This window comes from Pteronotus mesoamericanus, unplaced genomic scaffold, assembly GCF_021234165.1.
Source record: "Pteronotus mesoamericanus isolate MK-2021 breed Mesoamerican mustached bat unplaced genomic scaffold, CSHL_Meso_final contig_221, whole genome shotgun sequence".
In the NCBI taxonomy this organism is placed as follows: domain Eukaryota; kingdom Metazoa; phylum Chordata; class Mammalia; order Chiroptera; family Mormoopidae; genus Pteronotus; species Pteronotus mesoamericanus.
Genome location: NW_026555092.1, coordinates 15683198 through 15708608, shown reverse-complemented (window position 1 = coordinate 15708608; position 25411 = coordinate 15683198). Strand labels below are relative to the sequence as shown.

Here is a 25411-nt window from a genome sequence, read left to right as displayed (position 1 = left end):
CCATGGGCACTAACCTGCAATGTTTCAAAGGCGATGCGCAGCCAGGGACGACCGTGGCAGCCTGCCGCTGTAAACATCCGACTGAAAGCTCCTCTGAACACCTTACAGCTTCCAGTCAAGGATGTTTACAGTAGCAAAGACTGCCCAGAAAGGACGGAGACGCAGTGAGGCTCCCTGCTTTAGTAAGGAGGTGACAGAGGGCTTGCTAACCCAAAGGGTCGGGATTACAAAGGTCCTTTAAGACACCCACTTCTCCTGCATTTTCTGACTGGTCATTAATATGAGACAGCATGGGAATCACAGAATGATTCTGTTTCTAAGGATAATGTACTATGAAATAATTCATTAAAACCACTTAAAATTTTATTAGCAAGACAAGCAAGCAGAACAAGGCCCAGCTTTGCTCCTGCCAGACTTTGCCACTATTCCCCAAGTGTCTCCACTACACCTGGTGAGTCATGCAATCTGTGTGCCTGAAACAATGAGTTATTCAGGATAGGGGTCTATTACAATTGCAATTAAGAGCTTTATGCACCCAAAGTGCTGAAAAAAATAACTGATGTGACCTTTGGAGAGGGGCCGGCAGAAGAGAGGGAAAGGCAGACAGACATTCACAGTCTTCCTCGTGATTGCTCAGAAAATGGTTTAAGTGGTGGTTCTCAAATTTGGTTGCACATTAAAAGCATCTGGGGACCTTTAAAAAGTCCTGATGCCTGGCCTCCCCGTCCCAGATTCTGATTCAGCCGGTGTGGTATGCAGCCTGGGCACTGGTAATTTTTTTAAACCCTAGCAGGTAATTCTACTGCATAGCCAGAGCACTATATAGAGAACCACAATCAAGAGTAGGAGAAAACCCAGGTCCGCTCACTCCAAATACCACTGTGCACATAGAAAGGCTGTTTCTTGAAAATCTAAAATCTGCAACTCACCGAGCATGTTCTCCCATCCCAGTTTAAGAGCTCTGACAGACTTCCTAGGATACCTGGAAATGAGCTTCACTTCACTGTTTATAACTAAAGTCTTTAAGTTTTGCTATTTTCACTGAAATACCACCTCAGCGGCACTGAGTTAAAAGTATCCATAAATGAGCAACAGAAGGAGATGTTAAGGATGGATCTGGTCTAGAGAAGGAGAAGCAAAAGAAATAGCAATGACTTGTGCTGAGAGAGGAAAAGGAGTGTTATCTGACACCCATATGCAAGGTGCTCTTCAGTCAGCAGTAGCAGCAACACCTTTCCAGCTCACCTGACGCTTTGGAGGTTTTAGTTCATCTCTTGGAACAATATCGATGAGAAAGTCAAACTGATCAAATTTTGTAATTGCCATGGCGATATCATTCCTCTGTAACAAAGAAAAACAAGGTGAAAAATTAGCCTGGGGAGAAACTAGTTCACCTGGCTTTATACCCTCCAAGTTACGAGTAAGATAAGACAAGGACTTCTAAGCCAAACTAAGTACCCATGGCCAAGTCTATAGCTGAAATAAGCACAGCCAAACTCTTATAAACCTCAAATGATCAGACCTGCTGGAAAGACATCCACAGAGTAGACAAAATAGAGCAACCTGTAGCTCATGCTCCACAAACCAGATATTCGAGCCTCTAAACTACTGCCTCTGCTGGATTCTGCCACACGGTCCTCCCCAGGAGAGTTAAATTACGGTCCTCCAGCTAAAACGGTACAAATCTAGCAATCTCGAATGGCAGGTTTCTGGTCATTACGTGGTTAGAAAGGTTGGGCTATCATTCAATCTAATAACATTTTTAAGGCACTAAATGATATTTTGCCTCGTTGGTTCATAAGCAGTTAAAATCTACTTTGAATCCCCTGGCTGAAATCCTAATTCAATAACTTTTTGCAATATTTTCTAGTAGCTGATCTGTACTACTATAATTTTTATTTTGGAATTCAAAATCGCAATGTTAAATCCATGGTTTACATCTTGTTTAATGTGATATAAACACTGGACGCCTGACATTACCAGAACAGAGGCTCAGGTGGGCAGAAAATGTAGGAGTTGGTTGACTAGCAATACTGAAATTAAGGCCTGCTCCAAAGGGCTTCTAAGAGTGACCCTCCCTTTCTTTAAATAATAAAAGTAAAGGATTTTTTTTTTTTTTTTACTAAAACCCAACATACTAACATTGTATAAACATTTTAAAGAAAAAGAAAAAACAGGAAAAAAAGAGTGAACTCTAGTGAATAATATGCATGTTCAAGTATTTAGGGAAAAGTAAACTTTGAAATTCATTTAAAAATAGATGACCTGATGGCTAGATAGGATAGTTAACGGGGATAAAACAAGTAAAATTTTAATGGTCGGATCCAGGCAGTGAGTATTCAGGTGTTCACTATCAACTTTGCTTAAGTTTGAATTTTTTCATTGTAAAATGTTGCGGGGGGAAATGTCAACCTACTAACAGAAATCCTTAGCAACCTCTACGTATCACATCTTCAGAGAAGGTGACTCATCAGACTAAACAGGAGGGGATGGAAATTTTCTGTTTTTCCCTTGCCTTGTCTCTGTGATGGCCCCAAGCCACTGAAATGCAAAACTCTAGTCCACCATTCTTGCCAACTACGAGCTTGATGATAAACCCATCCTACCGAAGCAGGGCACATCTTAAAGCTGCCAGGACTTATTTAAGATTAGTACGATACAGTATCACATTCTTGATGATAAGCTAGCTAAACAGCTCATCTAAGGATAGAATGAGGTGGGAATAAAGAAATAGAAATAATAATCACCTCCAGACATACACCAAAGTGTTCTACAGTATTTGGGAAACATATATTTAAATTGGTCTTTTTAACATTTTTATTTTGCCTTTTGAAGTGCCAACATTTTACTGAATTATTACTCATATACAGTAACATACAGAAATCTTAGGTACACAGCTGGGTGAATTTTAATAACTATAACACACCCAGGCAGCTCTCACCCAGGTAAGAATATAAAAGGTTTCCCTGTATCCCTTCCCAGCCAATTTACCCAACCCCCCTATCTGAAATAACCACAACTCTGATTTCTATCACCATGGACAGTATATGGTATCACATGCTGTCATTTTTTTCTCTAGTTTCTTTTACTTAACATAATATTTTTGAGATTCATCCATGCTGTTGTATGGATCAACAGTTTCTTTTAATGTTGAACAGTAATTCATTTTATGAATTTATCAATTTTTAAACTTATTTTTTCAAGATTTATTTTGCTTTAGAGAGAGTGGAAGGGAGGGAGAAAAAGAGGAAGAGAAACATTGTGAGAAATATCAATCGGCTGCCTCTTGTATGTGCTCTAATTAGGAACTGAACTCGCAACCCAGGCATGTGCCTTGCCCAGGAATTGTACTGGCAACCTTTTGCTCTGCAGGACACCACCAACCAACTGAGCCACACTGGTCAATGCAGAATATATCAATTTTTTTAAATATTACTATCCTGATGGATATTTGAGTTGTTTCTAGTTTTTGGCTATTATAAAGTTGGTGGGAATATATGTTTTTTTAATTTACTGATTTCAGAGGGAGGGAGGGAGGGAGGCAGGCATAGAGACATCAATTTGTTGTTCCACTTACTGATGTGTTTATTTGTTGGGTATGAACATTTTTATACAAAAATGTCCACACTTTTGATAGTGTAACTAGGAATGGAATGGTTGAGTCAGAGAGTAGGGATATGTTTAACTTTACTAGAAAGTGCAAAATAGTATTCCAAATTGACTGTACCACTTTACATTCTCAACAGCAGTAATGAATTTCTGTCCCTCCACCTCCTCACCAAACACTTGATATTGTCAGTTTAAAAAAAAAAAATTTAGCCATTCTGGTGGGTATAAACGAGTATCTCATTGTGGTTTTAACTTGTATTTCCCAGATGACAACTGATGTTATGTACCTTTCCATGTTTACTGGTCATTTGGAATCTTTTTTGAAGTGCCCATTCAAGTGTTTTGCCCATTTTATTTTTTAATCTTAACTGATCTTGAAGGTGACTTCCACTGGCTCCCTAGATCTACAGACTTCCTTCAAGGCAGCAAAAGTAAGTTCTCAATGTCTACCTGCACTAGAATGTAGGATTCCCAGGTGTTGGGATTTTTGTCTCTTTTGTGTATTAATCCCCAGAACCTAAAACAGTACTCAGCACACTGTGGGTGTTTCATAAATATGTGTAGAATAAATGAATATATACATGCATTTTCAACTTTGGAGGTAAAGGGAAACAAGGAGAAAATATAATTTACCATATTTTGCCATGTATAATGCACTCCTGTGTGTAATGTGCACCCACGTTTTTTTGGCAAAAATTTTCAGGAAAAAATTTTCATTTTAAATTTTTAATTCAATTATGTATTTATTTATATTTAGATACTTGTTTTTTGTATTATAAAGGAATTTTAGCACTTTTTTTAAACATATTATGGTACAAGAAATTTTATGTAACATAATTACAAAATACAATAACAGATTCAAGGTATTTTAGGTACTAGCCATGTATAATGTGTATCCTTACTTTTCCCTCAAAAATTTGGGCAAAAAACTGCACATTATACACAGCAAAACAGGGCACTTTCATGGCTTTGTTATTAAAATAGTGGCACTCTGTTGTATCAGTCACACCCTTCCTCTTATGTCTGAGAAACCTTTTGTCTCCTCCAAGAGCTAGGGCCTAGCTGTTGAGGGGAGAGCCTCTAGAGCCAATGACCAAGGGGACTTCATACAATATACATGATGATTTGCTGCATTAAAATAAAAAGGGAACAAAAAAGAAGAGGAAGAGGATTCCCAGGAAAGCAGACGAGGAATAAGAAGGCTAATGAGGTTAGTACAACTGATTCTTCCTAGAACTGTCCTTTCCTGGAGACTCTCAAGGCTTCCAACCAGAAACTGTTTACATCTAGAAATAGATACGCATCACTTTAGCCTCTGTTTATAGCGAGGGCTCACCAAATGAACAGTTTAGTCACCGAGTTGTGAAAACCATGGAAGAGTTGGAAATTAAAATTCTTGGTGGGGCTGCTCTGACCAGTGTAAGCTCACTTGGTTGTGCACTGTCTCACAAGGCGAAAGGCTGCTGGTTAGAATCCCAGTCGGGGCACATGCCTGGGTTGCAGGCCTGGTCCCAGGTCAAGAAGGTCAGGGCAATCGATGTTATTCTCTCTTGCATCAATGTTTCTCTCCCTCTCTTTCTCCCTCCCTTCCCCTCTCTCTAAGAATAAATAAAGAAAATCTTTAAAATAAATAAAATAAAATAAAATAAAATAAAATTCTTGGTAGGGAAATACTATCATAGCTATAAGGTATGCGGGCCTCTCAACAGCTGAGGAAGGTACCAATTACACACATCAGCTTGACAGAGTCCTCAAGTAGAATAATCTTTGGTCCAAAGTCATGCAAGAGAAGCAGGCAAAGGCAGTTGCTTGCCCAATTTTCCCAAGGTGGGTCCACAAAATTACCTGTAGCGTCCGGCGCTTGTTATCCTCTGTGTGGATCCAGGCTCGAAGAGTCAACTCTGTGATAAAAATCTGGGCTGCCTTGGCAAAGAGCACAGGTGCTTCTGCACTGATCATCTGCAACAGATGGAGACCTTCCCTATCAATCACTGGCAAGTAATTCAAACCAGTTAATTTGTCCCTTACCCCGTATGTCCTGCCTCTGGACTATGGGGCAAGGGTTGGAAAATGAGAAGGTGGTAGCCTCAAGAGATTCCCAGGTAAAATAAACCCACAAGTGGGGACAAAGGAGGTAGAAGGGAAGAGGGAGAAAGAATATTTATCCAGCACCTACCATGCACTTTCTTACTCTCACAGTAGCCTTTTGGAGAAACTAGGGTTTAGAAGTAATAACTTGCCCAGGGCCTTACAGTCACTAGGGGGGTATAATCAAAGGAGAGAAAATTTGGGGAAAACAGTGAGTTTGAGAATCAGTGGACTTAGGCAAAATCTCAGGCCTCTCATCCTTCTGCGCTTTATTTTTCACGTCCTGAAGAAAACCTTCCAGTGCTGTTGTGGGAATCAAATACTATATGTAAAAGCACACAGCACAGGGCCTGGCACATAATGAATATTCAAGCATTGTAATAAACTCTCAGTCAAACAAGGTTCTGAACCCTTGGTGAGGTGGTCTGTACAAGACAGAGCCACTGGAAGAGCTCTGGAGTTAAGAAGGCAGAAGATGAGTATTAGGATCTCAATTCTCTTATTCTAGGTGAGTCACTTTTAACCTTTTTGTCTATTCCCATATCTGTAAAATGAAACTAGTAATTCTTTTTCTTTTTACTCCACATTTATCTTTTTGTTTTTTAAGAGTTCATAATATGCCTTTATTCTTTAATTTGTAAACATTTAATTTGTCCTTCAAAAGTTCATTATAATTGGTGATGGCTGTTTCTCAGAGAAAGTAATAATTCTTATTCCATCAAATCTCACAGGGTTGCTATGAGGAGGAAGTAAACTAGAAGGGAAAATTGCTGTGACCTGTTAGCTCTCTATACAAATACAAGAAACTATTAATTTTGAGTGGAAAGGAAACAGAGTTGCTCTTTTTCTGAGACAGCTGTACTGGGCCGTGGACTCCTAGGAATACAGTAAGAGCCACCTCCAAATAAACCCTCTCACAACTACTATTGTGTAAACAACTCACAGATGCAATATCGTTATCAAACACTTCTTAGAGCTCAGCTCAGCAACTCAGAGATTTTAACAAGATGTTCAGAAGATGGCATCATCTTGCTGATTTGATGCTACATGTTTACACTACATGCTGAAAAGAACCGGGTGTTTCAAAAAGCACTCAGCATCTTTTAGACATCTAGAAAACGGGATATCCCTAATTTTCAGGGAAGCACCATGTAATAATTAAAACTGTTCAATTTCAGCTCCCTTAACAATTTTATGAGGAACCAAATAAAAAAAGCAACAGACAGTAACAGTATTTTCATTTTTAATTAAACTTTGAGCTCTAGGGAAAAGAGCAATAACTACCCATCATTTTAGCTTCAATATAAATAAATAAAAATGAATGTGAATTTACCTTCACATCTTCATCCAGTTTCATAATCTTCTTAATACGAGCCAGTGGGAGTTCCTGTACTCGGAAATCTTTCTGAAATGAGTAACAAAAGGTGTGTAAGTGGTGGAGACTATCAACAGGGAAAGGCAGGCATCATGAAGCACACTAATTGGCTTAGTCCCTCCTTTCAGAAAATATGGCAGGAGAGGAGGTGCAGATGAAATGAAGAAAATGCAAGCTCCAGAGCAAAATTCTTCTTAGCCCATGCAGAGCTTTAAACAATTTATTAAAGAGTTTCAGGATAAACTTATAATGGCTTCTAACAGTGCCCTCATGAAAAGTAGGCCCAAACAATATCAGATTCTTTATTAGCACAATATAGAGGTGCATTTTGAGTGTCTTTTTCATCCCAGTAAAGTTTACCAGTGTGCAATCTGAAAATTAATGTGAGATTTTTGCCTCGGGGCATTCATTCCTCTAAGGTGTCAGTTCTTTCTTCTATTCAGGGACCACAAGGGCAAGTGCCAGCAGCACCTGACCACAGTGACCCACAGTCTCTTCAGCCAGTGTGATACTGGCTATTTCTAACCTTTGCACTAACCTGATATCAAAACTTGGGTAAGAGCTCCTTTCCCATTACAGCAGCAAAAGGCTTGTGTCCGAAATAGGCTTGGGGGTGGGGATCGGGTAGAAGAGTATGGAAGAAGGGTGAGGGTAAATTTATCAGCTGGCTTTCCACAACAGCCCTGGCACATTTATTTTTCCTTAACAAACAAGACCGGGCTGGGGGAAAACCACACCAATTTTACTGTGGAAAGGATTTAGGAAAGGGCTTTTTAACTGGCACCTCTCAATTATTTGCAGCTAAGCCCTTTTTTGTTTTATTTTGATACTACTGGTATTTCAACACATGCCCAATAATGGATGCAATTCTAGAAATAAAAATCAATTCTGGGTTTCAGAACTGCAATGAAGAGAAAGGTGCAAAGGGAGAGATTAGCTAAAATCAGCAAAATCCCTGCTGGGACTAAGTGTCAAATGATTGATTCTATAAGTGGTCTGAAATGTAACTCACCAAACCCAATATTCTCACCTGGGAATCTGCATCATCACATTATGGAAAGAGTAGCTATTATTTGAGATTTGGTATAATTAACATATATAAGTGAACTTTTTTTTCAAAGACCAACAGAAGATCTCTACTAATGTCAAAGAAGCGGGTATTTTGGAAAAACATAAACAGCCTTTCCAAAACCCATTTTGTGATTACAGAAGGAAGAGCAACTACTAGGATAAAGTGCACACCAAGACGTTTACTTTCCCCCATGCAAACTCAACAATCTGCTTGGCTACTGGCTACCACTCATCTCTACAAACTTCCAACACCAAATTTGGTCTTTTCCTTTTCCAAATTAGGTGTCAACATTTTCCATGAAGCCTCTACTAAAACTAACCCTGAAGTGGCAGAGGTTTGGAGGTCCAGTTTATTAAAATTTCACTGAAAGGAGAGAGCAGAACATACTTTTTCTTCTTATTTTTTTCCTCTTTCATTTACTCATTCATGTAACTGAATTAATATGACACCTACTATTATGTGAAAGATACAAACCTATTCTCACCTTTGAACAGCCTATAGTTTAATTTTTAGAGACTGTCACATAAAAACATTACAATCCCCTACCCTATACTAGAATGAGGGTGTAAAATTCCACAGGGACAAAGAAAATAACCAGCTCCCAATGGGGGGCTGGAGTGAGCAGGAGGAGTTGGCAAATGTTCCACAGAGGGGCTGACATCTGAACTGTGTCTAAGGGATGCAACAAATTTGTTTGTTGAAAAAGTATGAGAATGTTATTCAGACAAAGGGAACAGTATGCACAGAAGCACAGACACAGAAAACATGGCCTATTTAAATTTAAGATATATGACCTTAGTACAGAGGGGAACAACAGGAAAGAAAACGCTGGATTGAGGCCAGACCCTAAAGGGATTAAAAAAACAAAACAAAACAAAACATTTAACCACAGAATCAATCACTGGTCTTCCTTCTTGTGTGGCATATCACAGAAAATGATGATGTGAAACAGAAATGCCAAAGAAAATGCTGGGGATGATAATTCCTTTGGAAGGCCTCCCAGGATGATACACACAGCACAAGATTATAACCGTAAGATTTAGCTCTCTTGCAAGTGTGCTGTCATTTGGCTTGCTTATGGAATATAATTTCCACAAGACTGTTCCAAGATTACTTAACCAAAGCCCAAAGCTGATAGATAAAAAGACCTCCTTCCCCAACCTGATAAAGTAAAACACCACTTTTAGAATTTCTACGAGACTAGTCTTTAATCAAAAGCAACGCGAAAGGGTCAAGGATAAAGAGATTATATCATTCCCACCTTGGAGAGGCATAAAACAAGGCAGAAATTTACAGAAAGCTCAGTTCTAAGCCCCACCCCAACCCTTTCCTTTGTGAGAAACTTTCTCATAATCCCCAAATCTTGAGCTCCCAAGGGGCAATGTGTGAAAAGCAGATCTTCAGATGTGTGTGAGGTTCATTATTGCTGACGAGAACCCAGTCACATGTAAGGGTTTACAATAAGTTTACTGGAGAGGGGAGCCCCTTTACTATCAGTAGACTGAGGTCCACTGAATTGGCTTTCAATTCAACGCTCCCTTGGTCACTGGGAATTGTGAAACTGATGTGGATAACATTTTACTTCTTCTCCTGATGCCAATCCATGTGGAAAACTGAGACAGACTGTCTCCTTCCACTCTTGGTAGTGTTATCAGCAAGGTGAAAGCGCAGGTGCTCTTTCAGAACATTTCTGTGCTCCTGACCACAACCAAAGAACTACATTAAAAATGCTGCTATCTGAAACTGCTGAGTTTCAAAAAATCTGAATTCACTCAATGAGAGTTCAGAGCCGAAGAAAAACCAATGGTTCTCAGGATGCTCTAAAGAAAAGTCAGAGTTTCAAATAATGGTAAGAAATCTTTTCCCAGGTATACCCAGTTGGGCAGTCCAGCAAAGACAAGATTCGAATCCTCTCAAAGGCAGTGCTTCTCAACCTTGGCTCCATGTCAGAATCACCTGGGGAACTCTGGAAAAACAAGATGCCTGGGCTCTACCCCATGCAAAGTGAATCAGGAATTCCTGGCATCACATTTTTTGAAACTTCCTGTGGTGATTATGAGGGTTAAGGGATACTGCTGCTTTTTAAAGCCTTGCTACTCAAAGTGAGGTCCTTGGACCAGCAATGGCTTCGCCTGGGAACTCAGAAGAAATGTAGAATCTCAGCCTCTGCTCCAAACCTGCTAAATCAAAATCTGTATTTTTAACAAGATCCTCATGTGGTTCGTTAGACAATGAAGTCTGAGGAGTACTGCTCTCCTGGAAGGGCTCAAACACAGGACCTGTTTTGTAACCATCTATGGGCCTTCACCACCAAGTTCTTGTTTAAATGGTTACCTGATTGTGCCCTGGCTGATGTGGCTCAGTGGATTGAGTGCCAGCCTACAAACCAAAAAGTCGCCAGTCTGATTCCCAGTCAGGGCACATGCCTGGGTTGCGGGCCAGATTCCCAGTGGGGGGTTTGCGAGAGGCAACCAATAGATAGATCTCTTGCACATTGATGTTTCTCTCCCTTCTTTCCCCCTTCCTTCTCCTCTCTCTAAAAATAAATAAGTAAAACCTTTGAATAGCTATCTAACTGTAATGTTAAAAATGCCATTGTCCAATCTGGGGGCACTGAAGAATGAAAAGATGTAACTGGAAAATAAAGTGACCTAGGTATTACATTACAGCTAACTGAAAGCTGAATGGAATATATGGAGTAAATTAGGGGAGATTAGATTTTTCTTCTCAAGATTCAACATTGTTGCCTCCCCACCGACCCCCTCCAAAAGACAAACTTAGCTTTTTCTTGCCCACTTTCAAAGGTCCAGAATGTAAAACTCAACACCAAAAAGTCTGTCAATTATTGTTTTCAGAGCTCTGCTGAGCCGGAAGACAGTATTTTACACAATCACCCTAGTGCACAATCATTTGGGTATGATTTTAACCAACTTCAATTCCAGCTGAACACCACCTGGATTTATGCACAATTACAGAGTGAGGAGAGCATGATGGCCATGCTGAGATGAAAGATAAATTGCTTTTGCAGAACTCAGACCACAAAATGACTAGGTCCAGTATTTCCAATACATGATGTAACATATTCACCTAGCCAACTTCAATTACTTGTTTTTAGAACAATCTTTGTCCCAGTCTTAGAAACCACAACACCTTGTGAATATTCTTATAAGTTTTATTCATGTTTGGATAAATGTGGATTTTTAAAAAACCTGTTAGACATGTGGTGTCAACCTAAGATGCTCTGACGTATCTGAGGAAGTCTGGTTATAAATGCTGTTGAGTTCTGCAAAGGCACAGAGTAAAGAATAAAATTTCTGGCAATGTTACACAGGCAGAGGTGCAGTCAGTGAAGCAGATGCTTTCATGTGCCAGAGGGAAAGGCAGATGAATGGATAAATAAAATGTAGAGTATACACATATACATGGAATATTATTCAGACTAAAGAAGGAAAGAAATCTAGTCACATGCTAGAACATGGATGAACCTTGAGAACATTATGTTAAGTGAAATAAGCCAGTTATAAAAAGACAAATACTGTATGATTGGACATATATGAGGTCCTTAAGTCTGGTAAAATTTATAGAAACAGAAAGTGGAATCGCGGTTACCAGGGGCTGGGAAGAGGAAGAAAGGATTGTTGTTGTTAACGGGTATAGAGTTTCAGTTCTGCAAGATGAAAAAGTCCTGGAAACATGGTCCACAGCAACGTGAATATTTAACACTACTCAACTGTACCTTTTTAAATGGGAAATTTTGTGTTTTTACCACAATTAAAAAAATCAAAGCCCAACAAAATACAAAAAAGTTAAGTGCTGAGCTTGGACCTCCAGAGTTTCTCTGGCCACTTGCCTGAGTCTGGATTTGGGTCTGTGTTCCGCTGGAATGCAGGCTTGCTGTACTGGCCGAACCGCACATACTCGGCGGGCACTAGGCCCACACCAGGCTGACCCAGCACTAAAACCTGATAAGCTTAACCATGAGATTATCTCTGGAAAATATGAACAAAAGGCTCCACTAATGATTCTGTAATTTCATTTTTTCCTCTCTTCTCTTTTGTATCTGAGACAGTGACAGTAGAGATAAACCACTGCCTTCAGACTGCAGAAGAGGAACAATGACTTTTTGGTGGACATCCATGTGTGAACATAGGTCCCTCTGGGAAAGCCCAAGCCAAGGTGAACATCTAAAATCTCCCATATAAACAAACATGACACACAGGTACATCCACAGTATGAATTCATTTTTTACCCTTGAAGTCAGTGGACATGAATCACAATGAGAAGTTATTTTGTTTATTTTATTCATTCACTACTTGTTTACAGTCTCTCTTCCCCATGAGAATGTATGTTCTGTGAGTGTAATGATCTAGTTTGTCTGGTTTACTACTGGATCCACAGAATCTAGCGTAGCCATAGTAGGTGCATAGTAAATATTTGTTGAGTGAACAAATGAACTGACCTTGTATGTCAGAGGTTAAAAGCCAATAACTCTAAGAAATTACAACCTTAGTTCTACATTAGGAAGGAAGCCAGTGTCGGCTCTGCCAGGACGCTAATACTTTCAGAGCAGGAATGACACATCTAACACAGAGAGCTCCTTCAGAATTTGCTGAAATGACACCAAATGGAACATTCTTCGTTGAGGACATGACGCTATACTCTGAAAATATTCCAATTTTAACTTGTCTCACCTCCTGCTTCCACTGTTATACCCCTTAATCCCAGCTCACCCCTACTACCCACACAGTAACCTCCATTCACTCTGCACTTCTTACCGGTCTGCTAAACATAAGGCCCTCCCCTCTGGGCCTCCATGCCTTTACGAATGCCGGTTCTCTCTGCTGAAGATATACTTTCCCATCCTTTCCATCTGGTTAATATATACTAATTTAACAAGACTCAATAAAAATGTCTCCTTTAATTAAAGCTTCCTAACTCAACCAGGGAGAAACAAGTCTTATGTCCTCTGTGCTCCCACAGCACTTTGACTTTTACTGCTTCGGACTCATCACTGTGCCTGACTCAGTAAATATTTAATAGATATTTATTGAATAAATGATTCTAGTTATAATTACTAGACTGTAAGATCCCCCAAAATCAGGGTTAGATTTGATCCTTTTAAGTCAGTGGTTTTCAACAGGGGCTGATTTTAGCCCCCAAGAGACATTTGTCAACATCTGGAGACATTTTTGGTTGTCGCATCTGTCAGGAGGTGGGGAGAGTGCTACAGGCATCTAGTGAGTAGAGCCCAAGGATGTTGCTAACCATCCTACAATGCACAGGATTGCCCCTCACAACAAAGATTTATTCTGGCCAAAAATGTCAATAATGCTGCTGTTGAGAAACCCTAATCTAAGTGTATCTTTTAAAATCAGGAAAGAATGACTACTTAGAATAGATTTGTTGTTGAAAACATTGCCCAGCAGTTTTCACTAGGTTCCAGAAATTTGACAGGGCCTCTAAACTGGGCCTAAGAAGTGAGCTGAGGCTACTGAAGAAAAGAGAGAGCTCTGCTTCTCTGCATTCTCTAAAAGATGTGTCTTACATTAAACTACCTCCAAGTCAAAGCATCCACTGTAAATCCATATGCCTGAGGAAAGTTGCTAAGATATTAAAAAAATCCTTGTATCAACAGTTATCTCACCTAAGGTAAATTATATTTTCATTCCTCTACCCAAAGGTCAGGAATAAATTATGCCTTTATAAATGTGCTTAAGATTAAACATGTTTTAGTCTAAGTTTTGGTCATTCATCTCACAGCTCTTTACATTCTTTAAAAGTTTCTCTTTCTTGCCCTGGTGGGTGTGGCTCAGTGGACTGAGTGCTGGCCTGCAAACCAAAGGGTCACTGGTTCAATTCCCAGTCAGGGCCCATGCCTGGGTTGCAGCCAGGTCGGGGGCGGGGAGGCGCAAGAGGCAAGGACACACTGATGTTTCTCTCTTTCTTCCTCTCCTCCCCTCTCTCTAAAAATAAATAAAATCTTCAAAAAAAGATGAATGTAACAGTTTTTCCTTCTTTCTTACCACTGTTAAATTCCGGATTTCTTCCATGACACGAGGCCAGAAGGACTGTAGGCTTTGCTGGGCATCACTGCTGCTTGTACCACCAAATCCTCCTTCTGTGGACATTGTGACAACTGAAAACAAACACATACATGAGACAAATTAATAATAATACTACTAAAGTCAGACTTTCTGCTCAGGTTATTTATGTTACCTTGCAGATGTCTTCACTACTTCATTCAACTTTTCAACAACAGGAAATTAAATTGAGGATAGAAAGAAGAGGGTCAGAACCTACATTCAGTCAATTGCTTTGTGATGGGGGAAGAAAGATCAGTTAGGATCCCTACATCAACTATAACTGTAGATAACATTATAATGTCTTAAAAGACGTACGGGGAGGGGAGGGGAGGGGAGAAGGAGTAAAAAAACTCCAGATGGCTTAAATGCTTACCTGGCAAACAGTTAAATGCAAGAAACAGTTTAATCCAACACAAAGAACTAGACACTCAGTGATGCCCTAAGAGCTGACAATGCCCCTGACAGGATGCTGGCGGAGCGCTATGTACAGCATTAAGCACGAACTCTGAAGGGCTGAAAGAAAAGCACCAAAGCTGGTGTCACATGACCAAACATGTTACTTTCCAGGCTCCATGTGGATGCATGCTGGTATAAAGGCTGATAAATCTAAGTTTAAACTGTGAGAATGTTTGATTCACTCTTAAATGTTTGCCTGGGATTGTCCTAGAGGTCTCTGATTCCCCCCCCCCCCCTTTCTCCTTCTAAAGGAAATGATGAAAGGAAAAGAAATGGAGGGAAAACAAGAGTACAATCTTCAAAGCAGATTTCACCCTGGTGTAATGACATAAGTGGGTGATGATGTAATGGGAAAAGGTTTGGAGCCAATTCCTAGTGCTGGAGGCCTACAAGAAGCTCTATACATCAACGGGAACGCTAAGTACTAGGAAGTAATATGATCCTAGAGTTTCTGGAGGGAATTAATGTGAAGTGTTGAATCACAGTTGGAAATGACCAGATAAAATCCTGAGTCCTAAATAACTAACTAGGTCCTCCATTCAGCTCCCATTACATTTTCACTTATCACCATATGTACCCAGCCTATACACTATTCTCTTAAGATATACTGAGAACAAAGAAATCAAAGTAATCCAGAAGCTTATTTTTATTAATAGATCCTTGCAAGGTCCTCATGACAACGAAGAGAGAAACACAGACTCACTCTTCTATGAAATGGGGCAAATAAAAAAATCTTTCTAGAAATGAAAATAATTATTGGAAAACTCAAAATAAGAATCTAACTTTAATCATATGGATCTATGGACAGGCCTGATCTTAGCAGAATCTGCCAGCCAAACTGCTACAGTCAAAGGAGGAGTATGTGCAATTACCAGTGTGATATCTTGTGTACTTGATAATGATGAGTGGGTGTGGTTTGAGTGTAAACATCTGTTAGATTTGGAAAATTGGTAACAATTTTTGGTTGTCCTCTGATCTCTTCCCACAACCATTACAAAGGTAAATAATTCAAGAAACACTTTTAAAACTGTCCACAGTCTGCTTTTAAATTTCTCATTGCCCCAACTAAGGGTGTCTTGGCGCAATCAGTTCCCAAACATATGGGCAGTCAATATGAGTAGATCTTGAATGAGTGTTTGGCTGGCTCAGAGCACACACTGTTGGAGTATTTGGGCGGGGGGGGGGGAGGTCGTTGGTACAAAACAGAAGTTAAATATTTCTGGAACTCAAAAATTAATTAAAGGTTAAGTTTTTTTAACTTGAGAGGCCAATCTGAATTAGATGATCACAAGTGGATAATGGCAAAAAAATACAAGAAAAATGTCCTTTATATTTTACTGCATCACAGAAGTTTAGGACTGAAAAAAGACATTAAGAGCCGCCCAAGCCAATCCCTCTTCTCAGGGCTCTACTTCAACCTCTGCCCAACCCCCTCACAATCCCACCCTAAGTGGTCATTCAGCTTAAGTATAAGCTCCTCCCTCTCCAGTTCTGGGAAACTGGCTGACTGGTAGGCAACGCATTCTGTTCCATCTTTGGACAGTTCTGACTGTTCTTTACATTAAGTTGAATTTGCAAACAACGTTCCATGAGTTTTGGATTTAGAATTATAGCTTTTATGATTTTTCCATCCAGAAACCTCTTTTTATAAATTCCTGACTTCAAAGGTACTCTCATTAGGGACAGAAGAGCCTATCATGAGGAAAAAGACAAAAACATTTGGAGCATATTTTCTAGCATCTTTGCACAGAAACGATTAGTAGATAATTATTTTAATACCTATTGGAAGGACATAAATTATTACTATAAATTCCTTAAAAAAATAAGTACTTTGACTCAAAAGGCTTTCTTCAAAGTAGATCCAGTCTTTACATCGGGCTTTAAAAATCAGACCGAACCCCAAGCCACAGATTTTATGAAAACAAATTGATGTCCTCAACATCTTCTGACCCAGGCACAACTTAATATTAAAATCAAAACCTAATCACAAACACAAACAACTTTTGCTCGCCAAACACCCCAACAAGTTAAAAAATATACAGCAACCTTGATCTCATTACCTATTTTAATAATTAATACATTAATTGTAACAAAATTGATTTTGCTACAGAAGTAGCCTATTTATAACACCTACAGCCCATGGAAAAAAATGCTAGGTTCATCTTCTAGGATGATGAGAGAAGGTATGTATTTAAAAGCAAGAAAGAGACTTATATTCCATGATCCTTTTCATTCCATTTTAAATTGCTATCTCTGTCATGGGATAAAGCTATTTATATACAGTTGACAAGGACAAAATTGCCTTAAGGCCAAGCTACATTTGCTTAGATCACTCTTATGAAAAATGCAGGACAGAATTTCCCAGATTTAATTCATTATTGATATTAGATTTAACATTCATGTTCATTAATTACTTTATAAATCCTTGAATAAGACTCCCTGACTTGAGGATCAGGTGAAATATTGCATGGTTGTTGCGAGACGCAATCTCAACTCCCAATATCTATTACCGCAATTTCTTTGGTTTTTAGAACAGTTTGCTTTCGAATGCTAGAAAGGGAAGAATCAAAGTCCATCATGAAAAGGCTATTGCTCCAATGTTAAACTCAACTGCCATCTCTCCACAAATCTTCTCTAAATATCCCCATCTGGAAGTGATCACTTCTTCTGGTGAACCTAGAGTTCTTGCTCTGTATCTCTTTCTGCCCTCACCATGTTACCTTGTATGATTGTTATTTACATGTATGTCTTATATTTCCCTTTCTGGTGTATAAGCTCCTTGGGGCTAGGACCTGAGTATGATTCATTTCTGGATTCCCTGCAGCATCTAGTATGTAGTCCGATAAGTAATTACTCCTGAAAAAAGGGCAAGAAAGTTATTGGGTATGGCCTTTCTGAGAAAAAGAGGCCTCTTGGATAGCTTGCCCTGAAACAGACTTTCTGGGATTGCTCAAACAACCAAAGGAAGTGGTTATCTTGTACAAACTATTCTGGGAAGCTCAGAATAAATGAGGTTCTCTCTGGGCCTTTAAATTAAGGACTACGATCAGAAATCCACGATTGGAAGGATGGGCACACACACACACAAACACATTCATACACAGGGTCCTGAACATTGTAAGGAAAACTGGAAGACAGGAAACATGGGTGCATACAATTCCCAAATGTAAATCTTTTGAAAGTCAGAACCTTCTCTGAAAGGAGCCCAGGATAGATTAGCAGTTTGAAAAATTTATGACAACAGGTAAGTAGGAGGGCAAATACCTCTGTTAGGCCATCCATTAGCAAGAAGAGGAGGAGAAAACTATGAAGAAAATAAGATGATTCACTCAGATCACTCAATGATGGCCAACCTAGCCGTCATTCTAATATCCAGTTAGTCTTTATCATTCTTGAAGAAAGAAAAAGAGACCTAAGCAGTTTTCAAAACATCCCAGAAGCAGAGCGCTCTTCTTTTAGTATTCTCTTGGAAATCTTTCAAACTCTTACTTTGACTAAGTACATGCTTGCCAAATCCTCCCTTAGTGATGCCTGGATATAGCAAGAATGTATGAAAATCATAAAATACAAAGAGAAATATAAGGTTTTATTGCAATATTCACTTATTTCTAAAACTCTTGTACCTTTAGATTTTAGCTCTCCTATTTCTTGGCATGTACCTCACTCTCTTTACGAAAGTCCTTTATAGTAAGCCAAAACCCATAATACAGCTCTCTGAACTAACTAAAGCCAAATCAGATGTTTTGGGGGTGATAATACTGTAAAACCCTAATATCATAACTACTATTCAAGTAAAAAAAGAAAAAAAAAAAAAAAAAGGATGGAAAGCTCACCTAAAATGAGGCCCAATCCTTGACGAATGCTGCTTCTATTAAAGTACTAGAGCTGACTCATCCCTAGCAGTCAAGTTTTACCTAAAAAAATAATGCTCTCATTGTCAAAAGCAAGCAACTATCTCTTAGCCAAGTTCTGAATGAAAAACACATCCAAACATTGGTGCCATCTTTCCCCTCAGTGCAACTTGCAGCCTGCAGACTGCTGGGAGGGTCCTCAATCTCTCCAACTTAACACACACCAACAAGTGTCTCCCCACGCTCAAAGCACACAGCTTCTTCACTCCCTTCTCGACTTGCTTTTTGATGCTGTTTTCCTGTTATTAGATGACCAGATTTTTATTTGATAGCCCAGTCAGCAGCACTGTCACATGCATTTTATGTTTCAGTACTGCTTCAGCATTTGCTTAAGTTAGTTACAGTTTTCTTTATTTGAATTAGATATAACTGTTGGGATATTATATTTCAAATGGTGAGGGAGAGTTTGAGAGAAAGAAGGAATATTAATATGAGTAAACAGATGGATAAGAAAAGAAAAAACCGGGTAGGATTAATGTTAATTCATGCTTGCTATTTTAGATAGTTTTCTAAACTACAAAGAAAAATGAAAACTAAATTTCGAGAACTGAGATTTTCAAAACAGAACAATTCTTCTAACAGAGAATTTGGTTTTCATGTGTGTACAGATGGACCTCAGGGCTTATGCCATTATCAATCATGGCTAAAAAACATTTCAAGTCTTAAGGAGGCATATGCTCTCCACAATAAAACCAATCTCCAATTGACAATTTCAGAAAAGAAAAGTAACACTGCGCTGGAAATCAAAAAACCTATGTTTGTGAATTGGCCTGCTGCCCACCACTTGCGGCCTTGGGCCAGCCACGCCACAAAGTTACTCCAGGACTGACGGATATACTGAACACAAGCTAAGGGGTGGTCTCATATGGGTGACCTACACTTCACTACTTGAGGATGCACTAAATGAATAATACAAGGGAAGGCAGGGTGACTAGACAGAAATGTCTTTATTTAAACTCATCTAAGGTTTCTACTTAAGCAACAAAGCACTAAGCTTAGTGTCCGAAACCTTACTACTTAATAAGTTCCCTTACATTACTGGATACCAGATGACACCCGCTACTCTAAGAAGGAATAATGTAGCCTTACTGGGGACCCCTTTCCAAATGAACACCAAGTTTAGTGTTTGAGGGTATATCTGTCTTAGCTCCAAGAGGCCAAGTATGAAGCTTTTCAAATTGCCCACTGGAAAAAACCATGCTTCTCAAAAGACTAATAAGCATTGGAACTGACTGAACACTGCTCTCCCTAAAGATTTCACAAGGGCACATTTTTAAATTGGCAGCAGAAACACTTTTCCTTCAAAAACAAAAACATGTTTCTCTTTGCTATCTACTGTAACATAATCTTTTAAATGGCCTGGATCACAATATAGTTATAAATAAAGACATATACCAGAAAGGAAAAACTGGTTATAAGCAATGAAACGGACAGGGAGGCATGTATGGAACATTTGAAAACCTGTTTCTGTGGAAAAGAAATGGTATCTAAACATCTTACCTCATACACTTTCTTCCTCATTCCTTCATTAATGTTCAACTTAAACCATCCCTGCATATATGACAGCAATAAAACACTACCGGTATTTTGTATGATGGGGGAAAAAAAGACCAAATGTTTTAATGAAGTGTTCTAAAGCAAAGGTCCACGAGCAGGGACCTAAAGCCTCTTCTTGTAACTTAGGATTTACTGAAGTCAGCAACATTCATGCATTTACATTTTCTATGGCTGCTTTCACACCACAACAGTAGAGCTGAAGTGTTAAAACAGAACCTTATGACCTGCAAGCTGAAATTATCATCTGGCCCTTTACCAAAAAAAAAAAGGGTCAGATAACATTTAGAACCCAGTTCTAAAAAATGTTAAGTGCTTTATTTCATTGAATTCTTTTATGACAGAGGTGGTGTTATTCCCCATTTATGATAGAGAAACTGAGGGACAGAGGTTGAGAAGCTTGCCCTCACCCAGTTGTTATATGGCTTGCTCACCTGTTCAGCCTCCATTAAGAGTAAACTGGACAAACCCCTCAACCAACACAGAAATATCTGTCCATCTCTTTGACCCTCCAACTTACTAGGGGTAAACAAATTCTTGCAGAAAGAATGATGAGTAACTGGTTTTTCAGGCCCTGAGCCTGAAAGAATTCCTACGTGAGCTGGAGACAGAAATAGTGCCAGCAGCTGGAGTCAAAGTTACCCTACAACAAAGAGCCATTTTGCTTACGAGATCCCTTCTATGATTCAGAAATCCTAAGAACAACCTCTTGTCCACCTTCTGGCAGGGTCCTGTTTGTGCACACTTAGGAGAGGTGAGAAGTGTGATTAGTGTGATTCTGAAAAATGTTTCAAAGATGTCTACTTAAGAGCTTTAGAGTTTACAAACTACTTGTCATATACATTATACATTATCCTCAAGTGTTCTTTACTCAGCTTAGTGATAAAAATATCAATATTATTCCAATTTTACAGATAAGAAAGCTTAGGACTGGGTATTTCAAGTTACTTGCTCAAGGTCATGATACGGTAAACGGTGGAGTTGGAAATGCAAAAGCTCTGAAATTGTTCTTGTTTTGGGACAGCTTGTTCATTCTCACTTTCTGCACTGTTTTAAAGTGTATGTCTATTCAAACTGTTCAGAGAGATGAGCGATCTCCTCTTTGATCACTGACTTAAAAATCTTTACCTCCAAGAATCATTTTTATCCACTTGCTCCTGCTCCCAACATCTCTGTGGCAATCATAAACGACAACACTAATGGCACTACTGTCTCCTATCACATAAGCTTCTTTCTTTTTATTTCTCTGTTGTCTCTTTCCATGCTCTGTCACTTTTTTCTATTTTATCCTTCTCATTTGCATGTCTATGAATACTCAGCTGCCAACAGTGGAGGGCAGTAAAGCACAGGGTAAACACTTTATAAAGAAAACGCGCTGGACCAGGAGGCCTTGCGAGGTGCTACTGTAGCTGGGCAGAGACTCCAAGAAGTTAAGTGATTTGCCCAGGACCATAAACATATAGCAGGTTGGTAGCCAGAAAGCAAGAATCCCCAGGTTCGGTACATACGTGTTAGAAGGCTGTGAAAAATACCAACCATCATACACAAGCCAGATGGCATATCATCATCCCTGCTCAGAGAATTCTCAATTAAAAACCTGGATGGTGTTAAAGGAATGTCAGGATGAGCTTGACTGTATTGATCTGACTGTATGGATTCTGCTATTCTGCCGATTCACAGACACACTGAATTCTGCCCTCTGCTTAGTGTCTTTTATCATTGATTTAAGTGTCGAAAGAAAGAAAAAAGGGGGGTGGGGTGGGGAGGAGAGCAGGCATGAGATGAAACAAATCTTCCAAGACAACCAAACACTAAATCTCCCACTTCCATGTATACAGCTGTCAGGACCTGAGAACATAAAGACCACTTCAAAAGCATGCAAAGCAACTGAAATGGTTATGTTAATCTCTTACATTTGTACGTGCTTTGCACTTTGTAAAGTAGCTTTCTTTTCATTATCTCATTTGTTTTTCAGTGCAAAAATGGCACAGGTACTGATATTCCCATTTGACAGATAAAGATACTTTATCCAGACAAACTGAGGGACTTACCTCTGGTCACAAGACAACATATGCCAGAGCTGGAACTAAAACCCACAAGCCCTGATTCTCAGTTGTGTGCTTTTTCACAGCATGTTCTCCTCCCACTTTAAGAATTAGTAACTCGGTAGAGGACCAAAAACTTAAGAACCTATGGGTCTTCTCAGCCAGGAACATAAATCCACCGAGCCTTTTCCCTTTAGCTTTTCTGATCCTCCTCCTGGAAAAAAATACTCCAAAATGCCGAGATGCCAGATTCTCTTAGGCATTTCAAAGTAGAGAGCTTAAGGTTTTCAGGCATGGTAAAACTGCAGTTGTCCTCAAGAACTGGGACTTGGGGATATCTGGTCACCAAGCATCAGTGGAGATGATAAGTTCTGGTAGATCAAGCTCAAAGTTCACTCTCTTCGTGGGCCTGGTGATGGAAAGTCTGCCACTCTATCTTTTCACTATAGTTCAGAGAAATAGCCTTAGCCCAGCCCCCTTATTGGAGACGGTTCCTCAGCTGCACACTAATAGGAGGAGGAATCTGGCTAAATTTATGTAGTCCTTCAAAATTATAGTGATTGCTCCATTATGAACATGGTGAATTCCTTTGTTCTAACTACCTCCCTAGGGGTAAAGCAAGGAGTATAAATCACAGCTAAGAACTATAAAGCAACTGATGATTTAAGAACACCAAGACTCATCTAAAAATACCAGTCTCTGTGGTTCAAGATAAGAACCCAAACATAGGAGGTGCCCAATACATACCACGAACTGTGCTTCTACAAGCTATGGAATACCCCAGAACATCTAACACAACTCTAACCTCCTATCTGGGATAAAGTCCTTCAACTACCGTATTTTACTATGTATAATGCACACCTATGGTTTTGTGCGCATTGTACATGGGATTATTATACCCATGGTATATAATTGTTATAGCCATGTATAATGCACCTTCTATTTATTATTTTAGCCTAAAAAACTTGGGCAAAAAAGTATGCATTACACACAGCAAAATATGCTACTTCTGACCTCAGTGAATTTAGGACTGATGAAGACAATTTTCCAGCACACTGGTAGTACTCATGCTTTGTTCTGAAAAGAAAAGTGGCTCAGTTCACCTATCTTGTTTGACAAAAACTTTAAAAAATAATTCAATTTGACTATGTATTTGATCCTTTTGTATGATCAACTTGATTAGTCATATAATGTAAGATTATACGCAAACTCCAAGAAAATTCCTTTTTTTTTTTTTTTTAATGTGTGTCTTTTGGGGGGAAAGAAGCACAGGAAAGGGGAGGTGGGAGGAGGAATCAGTCCCATACGATAGACACAGCTTTACTTGCTTTTCATTTACAGTAACAAAGTGCAGTACAAAGAGCACAGGGCTATGTCACTAGGTTCTGCCCCTTGTCTCCTCACCCACAAAATGGGGTACTAATCCTCTGTCCTACCTACCTTAGGTAATTACCAAGTGAGAGAATAAATATAAAATCACTCCATTAACTGTAAAGTGCTATGTTTCATAGAAACATAACATACTATTACAATGCTTAACTACTTTCAAGGGTGACTTCAAGGGCATTTGCCCAGGTAATTATCAGAAGAGACATAATCATGGAGTTCAAGGATATGACTAGGAAAGATGGCTGGAAATTTCCCACTATTTCTCCAGTGAAAAGTTTCTTATTGCCTTTACTTTAGACTGAGGATAATTACAACATACCTAGTCCAAAAACTAAATATAAGTGCCTTATAGTAAAAATTCTGCTAAATCCTACAGATGTGGCTATCCTATTCCTGGTAATTTATTGTGTGTGCTGCTCATCACTGTTATCATGATGATGTGGCTATAAGTTATTTGAAAGTAAATGTTGCCAAATTCCTACACATGTGTTTTTATGGTTGACTTCATGTAGAATGCTGCCATTTGAGACTTTAAAAGCTGATGCCAGTAAGATTAAACACCATGCAACTCAAAAAATAAAACCCTAGTCTTTGCACTGGATGGACAGGGGTGTGTGTACACTGAAAGCTGAAACAAGAAAGCTTAAGGTTATACATACACATATACACGTAAATAACTAATCTCAAGGAACTGCTGGATAACATTTCAAGGAAATACTTGTACATTTTCAGAACAAGTGAAGGCCACTAGATTCTAGAGCAGTATTTCTAATCTTTTACATATCAAGGCACACACCAAAACTGTTAATATTGGCTTTCGGAATATTTAACCTATGGGCTGATACTGATGCCCTTGCTCAGTTTAAATAATCACAAGATTGAGTACGATGCATGGTGCTCAAAGCAGTCTGAGGAAAATGTGGGCTTTACTAAACAGTGACACCTTTATTTTGTTACGTGTTCCTGGATAGGGGAAGTTACAGATATTCTCTGCTTTTAACTAAACTAACATTTAAAAAAATGACCAAGTGACTTTTTAGAGTAAAGAATACTAATTCATATATGGGAGGCACATGCTCAGGTAACAGGAGTGTGCAATTAAAAACGTTTACATTGCAGTGGCCTACAGGACTCCGCCACGCTCAGTTCTACGTGTCTCAACTTCAGGACCCGACCTTTTTTGTTTCCATCTTTAACATGAAGCTTTCTTCTCCTGGTCCTTCTGTCCAGTCTCTCCCTTGATTCTCTCCCATCCATTCCCCGAATTCAGTTATAATCTCTGTGGCTTAAATTTCAAATATAAACTATCAATTCTGCTATTTCTCCAGAGTTCCAGTGCTGCATGCTGACCATCTCCAACTGGGAAGGCACCCAGAACTCATACTCCATGTATCCAAAATGACATCTATTTTCTTCTTTCCCCAAACCTACTCCTTCTAACTTTTCTGTTTCTATCTCCGGTTACCCAGGCTTAAAATCTTAGGGTCATCCTGGACTCTGTTTTTCAATTCTACTCAACTTCTAAATTCTGTAACAACAGTATCCATCTCCTGATAGTCTTCATACTACCACTAACTGTTCAGGCCCTCATCACCTTCATGTAATAAAAAAAATAATGATGATAGTAGCTAATATTTAAGATTTGCTGTATTGGTGGGTCCGATTTTAAGCTCTTTACATTGTATTAACCCTCATAACAATCCAATGAGTTGTAAACCTAGTATTGTGAACTCCTTGCATGTTCACTGTTTCCAGTGTCTTCTATTCAGATTCTATTCATTTCTAGATAATGATTAATAAATCTTACAAAAGCACGGCTCTGATAATGC

General features: G+C 39.1%; 1 protein-coding gene across 4 annotated transcripts in view; it reads right to left on the bottom strand.

Annotated features, from left to right (window-relative positions):
- NFYC (nuclear transcription factor Y subunit gamma) overlaps positions 1–25411 on the bottom strand; it is a 64143-nt gene that overhangs the window by 15404 nt on the left and 23328 nt on the right. For all 4 annotated transcript variants that reach the window (XM_054572049.1, XM_054572052.1, XM_054572051.1 and 1 more), the window contains exons 2-5: positions 14168–14280; positions 7031–7102; positions 5455–5568; positions 1246–1341 (exon numbers count right to left, since the gene is read on the bottom strand). In XM_054572049.1, the coding sequence (XP_054428024.1) occupies positions 1246–1341; positions 5455–5568; positions 7031–7102; positions 14168–14272 (387 nt within the window). In that variant the 5' untranslated portion in view covers positions 14273–14280. The remainder of the gene's footprint in view (positions 1–1245; positions 1342–5454; positions 5569–7030; positions 7103–14167; positions 14281–25411) is intronic.